At 35.3% G+C, this 10,970-nt stretch overlaps 1 protein-coding gene across 1 annotated transcript; it reads left to right on the top strand.

Annotated features, from left to right (window-relative positions):
• Positions 1-2,092: 2,092 nt before the first annotated feature.
• Positions 2,093-5,307, top strand: LOC143571541 (uncharacterized). Its single transcript, XM_077056937.1, has 5 exons — positions 2,093-2,150; positions 2,257-3,675; positions 3,776-4,113; positions 4,181-4,430; positions 4,520-5,307. Exons 1-5 carry the CDS (start codon positions 2,093-2,095, stop codon positions 5,305-5,307), a joined length of 2,853 nt encoding a protein of 950 aa, XP_076913052.1.
• Positions 5,308-10,970: the final 5,663 nt, after the last annotated feature.

Below are 10,970 nucleotides of genomic sequence, written 5' to 3'. Positions count from 1 at the left end.
CTTATAAACAAAGTATTTATAGCTGTTTGTTATTTTTTACATTATATCATAATTTTATAAGAAACATTTTAAAATCCAAATAAAAAGGTAAATTTAAGAAGTTGCCTTCTCAAACTTGAGCATAAATGGTATACAATTTTGATAAAAATGAAAAATAAAGAATGATTGGAAAGGGTGCTTGTCTCAACAACAACCCACACTAAAAAGCAAAAGAACCCATGGCCAATGGTCAGGCAACCTTTCCATTTGTCTTGAGTATTAGTAGCCATGCATTGCTTTTTAATACTACTTTATTTGAAAAAATTCTAAAATTCCATGATGTTTTAAGACTTTTTTACTTGTATACACCGCCGATGGACACGAGATTTTCTTTACCGTTTATTCATCAAGGGACTAGGAGGTCTAAGGTGTAAGTCTCTTATATATAAAACAGAAATTCATCGTAAAAAAAAACAGTGAATCACCATCACTATTTTTGCATTATATACAAACAAGTACATAATTTTTTATAACACTACAAAAATTGGATATAAACACTTGGATCCGGCAGTTGACATATTAATAATTTATGTGTAATGTATACTTTTACGTTCTTATTAAAATTGTATTAGAATATAGATGCACAAGTTTATTTTCTGAAAGTATTATATCACACTATATTTATTTATTTTCAAGCATGGTTACTACTATTTATGAGATGAAATTTCAAATTATTTGTTTGATTTAAAATTTTATAATAATATACAATAATTTGCAAAAATAATTACTCTCTACAACTATTCGACATGATGCGAAACATACTCATGATTGTTTGAAAATCTAGTGAAGGGCCATTGAGAGCAGCATGTTTTCAAATCTTGACACATTTCATATCTATTTCACAAAATTATTGTTCATGTGACAACACATATTGTGGACTTTTGTAATATGTATCGTGTATTTTTGTATCTAAGTAACTTTGATGGTGTACGATCTAGAGGTGCACAAATCGGGTTTTTTTAATACTCGTGTTCGGGTATGAAATCGGTTTCGGGTATGATTGGGTATTGGAAAATCGGGTATTGAGAGAAATCGGGTAGGGTTCGGGTAGGGTATTGAGGAGAAAAACTCAACCCTATTTACCCGGGTAGGGTATGATCGGGTTCGGGTATAACCGGACATCCAATTGCTCACATGGTTATATGGGGATGATTAAACTTCTCCAAGTCCCGATCATATATCATTTGCCTAACCTCACGTTTTGCTCCAACAATGCTATGGTAGTTTCCCTGTGTTTCCTTTGTTTTTCTTATTTTTTTATAATTTCAACAGACTCCTTAAACATCGATTCATTCCTTTTCGTATATTCCCCAAGTATCTCGGCATATCCATTTTGTTTAATGTTGACGCAGATGACCTCTTTTTCTTTCCAAAATGGCCTTGTAGGTGTGGCGTCTTTGTTAAGGTCCAACATTGTACTCAGACCCGGGTAGTAGTTGCAAGCTTTCGACATCCTTCTTTTTTCATAATTCCCACCAGCCTCTTTACCCATCAATGGAACCTTGGCCCATCTATTGTGTTTTCGTAAAATCCACGAATCAACGTGTATGTAAAACCTTACGAATGTTTTTGTTGGTAGTCACTTAATGTGATACGATCCAAATACCACAAAGGACCCGATCTAAAAGAGAGACCCGTATGTTTGCTAGATATGAATATTAAAAAGATTTGGATGTATCTTTTTCAAATATTATCAAGATTCTTTTTTCTTGATCTGCAAGTTATTTTATTTTAATTAGAGTGAATAGCCATTTTCGTCCCTGTGGTTTGCGACTTTCGCCACTTCAGTCCAAAGTTTGATTTTTTGTCAATTTAGTCCTAGTAGTTTTCATTTTTAGCCTGTTATATCCTCCCGTCTAACGGCATCCAAGTATGCCGTTAGTTCTTTATCACCTGAGGGCTAGAAGTGTCTTTTTAGATATTACCTCAGGGACTGAATAGTCTTTTTAGATATTACAATTAATTATTATATTAACTGAATACACAAAACTTAGATACGATATTCACAGTGAAGAACTAGGGAAGAAGAACCAGCGATTAAGTGAAGAACAACATGGAAATGTGGGATACCAGAGCTTCTGGTGATGATTTCGATCCAGACGTTGAATACGGTATGTATTAACCCCTTAACCCTAACCCTAACTATTATCTATTAATCAAAGAAACCCTTGAATTCCAAACCCTAACCCCTAACTATTATCTATTAATCGGTTTCAGGGAATTTTCCAGACCATTTTACTATTAAATTCCACCATGGGGGAGAGTTCGAGAAATCTCCAGAAACTACATACAAGGGGGGTTTGGTTACTTTTGTTGATAGAGTGAATGCTGATCTGTTTTCAGTGATTATTGTGAATGATATGGTACAACAATTAGGCTACAGCGAAGAGGAAGTTCTTACTGACCAGAAATTCTATTTTAGAATTCCCGGAGGGGACTTAGATTCAGGTTTAAGACCCTTGTCCAATGATGTTGATGCTCTTAGCCTCATAGGATATATTAGTGTGCATAAGGTAATTGAGGTGTATGTGGAACATTCACACATTATATCAAAGGTAAAAGAGGCTTCAATGTTAAGTTGTTTTAATGTGGAAATAGATGATGAATTAGAATCTGATGAACCTACAGATGATGATGTAGTTGAATTAGATGACATAGATTTACATAATGTTAGGGTGCCTGAATCTGATGAAGATGTAGAGGGGTTTGATAGTGATAGTGAGGCAGAAGGTTCTGATTATGATTCAGACTTCATATTTAATGAAAACAGTATGGATGACCCAAATCAGGATATAGAATTATTTAGAGCAGCCGTGGATGATATATCTGATGAAGGTGAAGATGTTGAAGATAAAGGAGATGAGTTAGATGATTTAGATCTACATGATATTGATAGTCTTAGTGATCCTGATAATGATACTATGTTGCAAAGAGCTATTAGGATGAACAAGAAAAAAAAGAGAAAATCACACTCAAAAGAAACTGATGAAGAATATTGTCATTTTTACTTGGGTCAAACTTTTGGTGGTAAAGATGAGATAAAGCAAATGGTGAAGACTCATGCAATTCATTCAAGGAGACAACTTCATGTTGTGAAGAATGACAAGATTAGGTATCGTGTAGTGTGTTTGGGGAGAAATTTAAATATGGGTAGTTGTGAAAATAATGATAACCAGACAAATGAGGTGGAAGAGAATCTCATGCCAAGAAGGAAAAGAAAATGTAAAAAAAATTGTGGGGCCCAAGAGGGTAGTTCCAGCCATAAATCCAAACCTAAAAAGAATAAGATTCCTCCTCCCACTTGCCCATGGGTCCTACATGTGTCTTTTGATGGGGCTGAAAGAATATGGTGTGTGACAACATTAGATACTGAGCATCAATGTTTACAAACTAGAACTGTAAGCTTATGCACGGTTGGGTGGTTGGCAAAGGAACTGGAGGAAGATCTTGAAGAGGACCCAAATGAAAGTATGAGGAAATTGCAAAAAAATATTCAAAGGAGGTTGCAAGTTCAAGTCACCCCTAACCAGATTTACAAGGCTAAAAGAGTTGCTAAAAAGAATGTTGTGCATGATTTTAGTGGTCAGTATGCTATTCTTAGAGAATATTGTCAAGAGGTGGTTAGATGCAATCCAGGTATGTATTTTTAAGTATCTTAAACTGTTTACTTATGTATTTTAGTGTAGTTTTGCTAAAATATTTACTTATGTATCTTAAAACTGTTTACTTATGCTAGGTACAACTATCAAGATTGATGTTGAAAGTGAATGTAATCCTAGCAGCCCAACTAGACAGTTTAAGAGGATTTATGTATGTTTAGCTCCATTGAGGGAAGGCTTTAAATTATGTGGGAGAGAATTATTGGGGCTAGATGGTTGTTTCATGAAGGGGATATACCCAGGCCAAATCTTAACTGCTGTTGGAGTTGATAGCAACAATGGTATTTATCCTGTTGCATATGAAATAGTTGAATCAGAAAATACCAATTCATGGACATGGTTTTTGGAGATTTTAGCTGATGATCTGGATTTGACATCTAACTCTAATTTCACTTTTATGAGTGACAGGCAGAAGGTAATTATTTAACACTTGATTATGTTTTATATCATATTACTTACAAATATTTTTGTTTTAAAATTAGGGCTTAATACCTGTAATACAAAAAGTTTTCCCAAATGCTGAACATAGATATTGTGCAAGACATATTGAAGAAAATATGAAACAAAAGTGGAAGGGTCAAGCTGCAAAGAATCTGTACTGGAAGTGTGTATATGCAACAACTCCTCAGACATTTAATAAAGCAATGAAACAGGTGTTTACAGAAAATAAGGAGTTATATGATTGGTTGAAGGAAATTCCACCAAGGCATTGGTCACTATCACATTTTACTGGTATTTTTATGTTATTAATTACATTCTTGTTCATTACATTATTGTTAATTACATCCTTGTCAGTTGAATTACTTATGCTTATACTATAGGTAGGGCACTAAGTGATTTGCAATTAAACAACATGTGTGAGGTGTTCAATAGGCAGTTGACACCTGGAAGGGACCTCCCTATCATTAGTTGCCTAGAGTTCATTAGGGAATACCTAATGAAAAGAATTGTGAAAGTGCATATGAAGATAGCAAAATGTAAAGGTCCATTAACACCAAATGTTACAGTTTCATTTAAAAAAATCAAGAAGGATGCCACTAAGTGTAATGTCATTTGGAATGGGGCTACAAAGTATCAAGTTAGTGGTCCAAATCAAGAGCAATATGTTGTGACAGTTGACCAAAGGTCTTGCACATGTAGAATGTGGGACTTGACTGGGATTCCATGCAAGCATGCAGTGGCATGTATTTTTGATATGGGTGAACATGGATTGGATGATGGTGTGCCAGAGAAATGGGTTGACAAAGTGTATTGGTTGGAGACATGGAAGAATGTTTATGCACACACCATAGATCCAATCAATGGCCAAGAAGAATGGGCACCATCCCCTTGGCCCACTAAATTGACTGCTCCTAAGCACCATGTGCAGATTGGTAGACCAAAAAAGAATAGAAAGAAATCTGCTGTGGAAATTGAATTACTGAGTCAAAAGGTTGGTAAAGCCAAGAAATTGCCAAGGAAGGGTCGTACAGTTACATGTGATATTTGCAAGCAACCAGGACACAACAAGAGATCTTGCAAGAAGAGGAAAACAGGAGATATAAGAGAAGCAGGAGGTTTAGGAACACAAGTTGATGCAACTGATGCAGCAGGCTGTTCAGGGGTTTAAACTGCTTTTGGTATTGTAATATTAGGATGTTAAACTGCTTTTGGTATTGTAATATTTTGGTACTATGTTTAATTATGTTAAAACTTGTAATCTTTTGGTATTAGGATGTTTTTGGTACTTTTTACTTTATGTTAAAACCTGTAATCTTTTGTATTGGTTAGTTGACCTTACAAATGTCAACTGGAATGGCTAATGGTATATTGTTTGAATTGCATAGTTGATTGTAGTTAAAGGGCATTTTGGTAATTTGTATTGGTTTTTATTTGTTTGTCTGTTTTTTTCCTGTTTGTTTGATCTGAACAAGCAGGTGGACCTATGTTCATAGATTGCAAAAAGTCATTTGACCTTAACATACAAAAGCAACCAATTTTGGTACTTTGCAGACAAAAACATACAATCTGCATAGTTGACTTTTACAAAAGTCAACTACAGTGGTACCATTGACCTGTCAAACATTTTACACAAAACCAACCAATTAGCTTGTCAAACATTTTACAAAACACTTAATCAAACATTGAGTTGTTTAATCTAACCATATGTTCAAACAAAGACCATACATTTTCATATCATAAAATTAGTACTACAAAAGACAATACAGTGGTACGATGACCATACAACAAAGAGATCTTAGCAAGACAACTTCAACATTCAGTGGAAACATACCTAAAGGAAAAAAACAACCAAAACAAAAGTCAATGCAAACTTCATTCTTTTGGTCTTCAATTCCAATTTAGTACATGTTTGACATATTGGAGGATCCATCCAAACAACAAAGCCACAACTCCTTGGCTGCAATTAACAAAAATTAGGGCAAAAATTAGGGGAAAAAAACCTAATTTCAAATGTTTGTTCAATACAATTGTATAAGTTACCTGTTTGCTGCAACAAAAGAACCGTCTTCCTGGGTTACTCTCCGTATATGAGGTACGAATCACAGTAGGCCAACCACATGAGCAGAAAACCATGATTGATGATCTAGAGTTTTGATGGAACAATTAGGTTGATAAGCTAGGGCTTCGTTCTGCTTTTGGTCTTATAAGGAAAAGAAAACTGATTTAAATTAAACATAATCTAAAACTAAAAAGAAAAAGACAATAATACCCTTAAACTAAAGGCATACTTGGATGCCGTTAGACGGGAGGATATAACAGGCTAAAAATGAAAACTACTAGGACTAAATTGACTAAAAATCAAACTTTGGACTGAAGTGGCGAAAATCGCAAACCACAGGGACGAAAATGGCTATTCACTCTTTTAATTATAAATTTGTTTTATAGTTTGATTATGTTTCCTACTTTTCTTGTTGTATTTAAATATCGTTGAACTTTTTAATAATAACTAGAATTTAGGAACCCGCGCTTCGCGGCGGGACCGTTAAATTGAACAAAAAACATAAGTAAAAACGTTAAACCATAAACTCGCTGCAAGTCGACGAAGTCAGTCTGTATCAAGTTACGACAATGAAACTAAACAAAGAAATAAACACGTCAATTCCAAAATACAATAAATTATCATATGTAGAACTTAAAAAAACCGACATGTTACAGCTGCAAACCTAAACAAATTCGGTTAGTATCAACCGTACCAACACAAATTCATAAACATATGTTAGTAAGCCAAAAAAAAATATTTTAAAGGCGAGGTATCAAACGTTGAAACGCGGATACAAAACCGTGTGACGGTGAGATATTTTTTTAAATCATGAAAAAAGTTCCGGTCATTGTAACTACGAACTATAAAAAATAGGAAAACTTCATAAAATCGTTTAACTGAAAAATAAAACATTTAAAATCGATGTTCACTTGCCTAAGTTTAGTGTCTAAAAATATAAGTTGTTGAATATTTTAATTAGTTGAAAAAATGGTAAAATAAAGAAAATAAGAACTTTTATTTTTATTTATGGAATTATTGTTAGTGATTTATTGGTTATAAAAATATTATAATAATGAATAGTAATTTAAATAGTAATTTTGTGAGGAGGACATAATCTTCTTTTTAATATATATATTAATCAGAGAATAATTATTTGGCTTTCTTTCCTTTTTATCTTGTGTTCCTAGGAGATTTGCGGTTGTCTCGAATAAAACGTATCAATTGGTGTTTTCATTGAGCCTTAGCTTAAATTGCTTTAGAAAAACTCTAATGGGAGCATCCACAATTATCACTTTTTACTGGATCTAATCTCGCCTTATGGATCTCTCAAGCTGAACGCTATTTTCTCTTTTACGCGATCTATGGCGATGAGCGGTTTTTCTATGTCATTGAATCCTTCGATGATGAGTCATTATGGTGGTTCAATGGTTGGCATTGGAGTTCATAATTCCTCACCTGGGATGATTTCACTACAACAATGCTTACTCAATTTCACGCTAGTTTCATCAATGTAATTGCCAAGTTTGATCATGAAACCATTGTTGATGAGGTATTAAATATCTCCCCTTCGGATTCGGATTTGCAATTGGATCCATATTATGTTCAATACGCCACATGGTTTGTGCTGGGACACCATCTTCACTTAATGTTGTGGATATGCAACATAAAGTTACTCAAGGATTGGGGGATGTGACCTTAGGTGGGCATGCAACTAGTAAATATAAGCAACAAACTGGTAATTTGATGGTCAATAAATTTAAAACAATACAATTAGCTTGTTGGCACCAACACCGTTAAAAGGTGCAACAAGGCGACCCATGTTACGCCCCTTGTGGTGGTCCGTTGACATTGGTCCGAATAATACCGGAAGACTCAAATGGTGGCCACCGTGGTGCAACATTGAGTCCGCCCCGAATGTCGGTGTACGACTCGAGTGGCGACCGCCATGGCGACGTCATTATGTCCTTAAGAACAAGGGCGTTTCGATGGACCAGGAGTTGATATTATCCAAATACCAAAAGGGACCGATCTAAAAGAGATACTCGTAAGCCGACATCTTATGAAAATTAAAAAGATTTGGATGGATCTTCTTCAAATATTATTAAGAATCTCATTTCTTGATCTGCAAGTTATTTTATTTTAATTATTAATTTGTTTTCTAGTTTTGATCATGTTTCTTACTTTATAGAATTATAAAAACATATATTAAAACTATTATAAACTTAAGTTAGTAAATTTTATGATAAAGAGAACTGTTACCACTTGACGCCAAATTCCACTGAACAAATTCGTTTTAGTATTCATTGACTCCCTTTTTGAATGTAGTTGATGAACAGTTTGATTGCTTCAGTCTATGAGTGATTTGTAATGGTTAAGGACCTTGTTTCAAAAACTCTCTTTTCTTTTTTTTCTGCCTTTTGTTTGTCTTTAAAACAATGAATTCATGCTTCAGCTAAGGCTATGTCACACCCCGGCTTAGGGCCTAGGCGTATGACTAATAGTTGGTACCTGTTTTGCAAATACATCGGAGTTGTGGTTTATTTTAGCGGAAGACTTTGGTTATAATAAAATATTAATTTATTTAAAATCTTGTCGGATAAAAATACCCGAGTGTTTGATTTATAATTCATGTTTCAATCTTGTTTATGATATTTTGATAATTTCAAACTGAGCCATCTCTACCTTGCGAGCGTCTATCTTCATGAATAATTAAATCCCTTGCTACCTGTGCTAATCTGTTTCCCTGAAATGTGGAAAAAATACGTCATCTATATGCTGGTGAACACATATGACTCAATAAAACATTTGAATGACATTATAATACAAATATAGTTTTCTCTACAAGCTCAACAGAAGCATTTCTACTTCTGGTCTATGTACCACTGCCCTACACACACAATTGTTCCCGAGCCACGTAGTCCTTACCGGGAGACTATTTATGACCATTAGCCCGCGGCCACGTAGCCTTTGAATGATGAGGCTGAACGGTTATGTTTGGATCCAGACACATGTGTATTCAGTCTGAGTTGTTTTTATTCTCTACTTTGTATTATAACGTTTTAGAGATTACACGATCTCATGTAGACATTTGATTGACTCGTTAAGACAAACACTCGTTCGTCTCATTGAGTATAAATATGTTTTGACTGATAAAAAGGTTGACGTATTCACCTATACCGTCGGTGTGCGTTTGAACCTTGACTGTGAATGATTGACTGATTGATTGATTGACCTATAATAAAATAGGTATATAAATATCCGGATCGTCATCTGATCCGGCTACAGACCCTTAGTCTGGTTTTGATAGCTTTAAACCTTGATTGATCATCCGTTTGAATAAAATATTGAGACCTAAAGTCTTTCTGTTTATTTACCAAATCATATGCTGAGTTTCTTCTTCAAGAAGAAACATTCATTGACTGCTAGTATTGAATGTAAAATCTTATGTTTCTTAATCATAAAGAAACAATATTTTTAGCTATATCCCTTGTATATGATTTTGCTACGTTTCTTAATCGTGAAGAAACTATATATCCTTATGAGTGTAAATTTAATGTTTCTTAATTGTAAAGAAACATTACTATAATCCTTTGTATGTTTAAAGCTTAGGTAAACATAATTATAATCAAGGTTTGGGCTATACTCATGACTGTGGTCTAAGCCATAATGATATTAATAATAAAATAATGACTTAGGAAGAACCCCTACGTCACACGGTTATTCGGAGTTTTGCTAATTAAGATTGATTGAGCAGCACTTCCACTCTCTATCGCATTTTAGAGCTTAAACTGTCAGAACCTCAGAGCTTGGCATGAACTACGATGATTGCAAAACGAGGTGACATACAGTGGTTGTCGTGTCGTGCACGTACTTCGAGATATATTGTCGAGTCGGCACGAAAACTGAGGTAGTGAGAAAGTGATTCTAGAGAGAGAAAGTTTGGTGTGAGAAATTAATGTGCCGTGCACCCCCCCCCCCCCTTTATAGCTGATTTCGGGTCCCATCGCGGTACGCGATGGGTACTCTTCCCTGGCCGTCGCGTATCGCGACGCCGCCATTTCCACATGAACGCCACGTGGCTTGACACGTGTCGCCACGTAGCCTGCCTTGCTGCCACGTGTCACCAGAGTGTGACACGTGTCCCTGAGTCATCACGGGTCATCGCGTACCGTGATGGCCGTGTTCTTGGACACATCGCATAGCGCGATGGGTCACTATATACCATTTTTCATTTTCAGTCCCTTGTCTTTGATAACTTGTCATTTCTAGGTCTAAATCTCGTTATCCAAAAATACTAAGGCGGCTCGCGGCGATGCGAGCGTGCGAAGTGCAAAGTGCGCCATCAAAGCGCCACATTGCGCCCATCGCCCAACGCCCTTCGCCCATCGCCCGAGCCCGTGTGCGTGCGCGTCAGGAGCTTCGCACCCTCCGCTAGGACCACTGGTGCATGCTAGGCATATAAGAATATTATAATAGAAACTCTCTTACTTATAAAGAGCTTCCATTTCTTTACCACTTTCCATGTTGGATGAATTTTAACTTCCTTATTTATACCCATGTGGAATGCTTTCACTTTCTTGCATCTTTCAATGTGGGATGGAATTTTCTTATTCCATATCCTTACATAAGATAACTTTATTTATGGAATATTCTCATTTCCTTATAGAATGATCTTGTTTTCTTTATTTAAATTTTCCCAATACTTATTTTAGGGAATAATTTTGATCCTCCAACTTTACTTAGTTGTCAAATTTGGATCAAAATTTTGGGGATGTTACAGGCTATTTCTT

Source organism: Bidens hawaiensis, unplaced genomic scaffold (genome assembly GCF_021521415.1).
Source record: "Bidens hawaiensis isolate Kalapana, Puna unplaced genomic scaffold, B.hawaiensis_p1.1 tig00025391_1, whole genome shotgun sequence".
Lineage (NCBI taxonomy): Eukaryota > Viridiplantae > Streptophyta > Magnoliopsida > Asterales > Asteraceae > Bidens > Bidens hawaiensis.
This window is presented reverse-complemented; position numbering and strand designations above follow the sequence as displayed.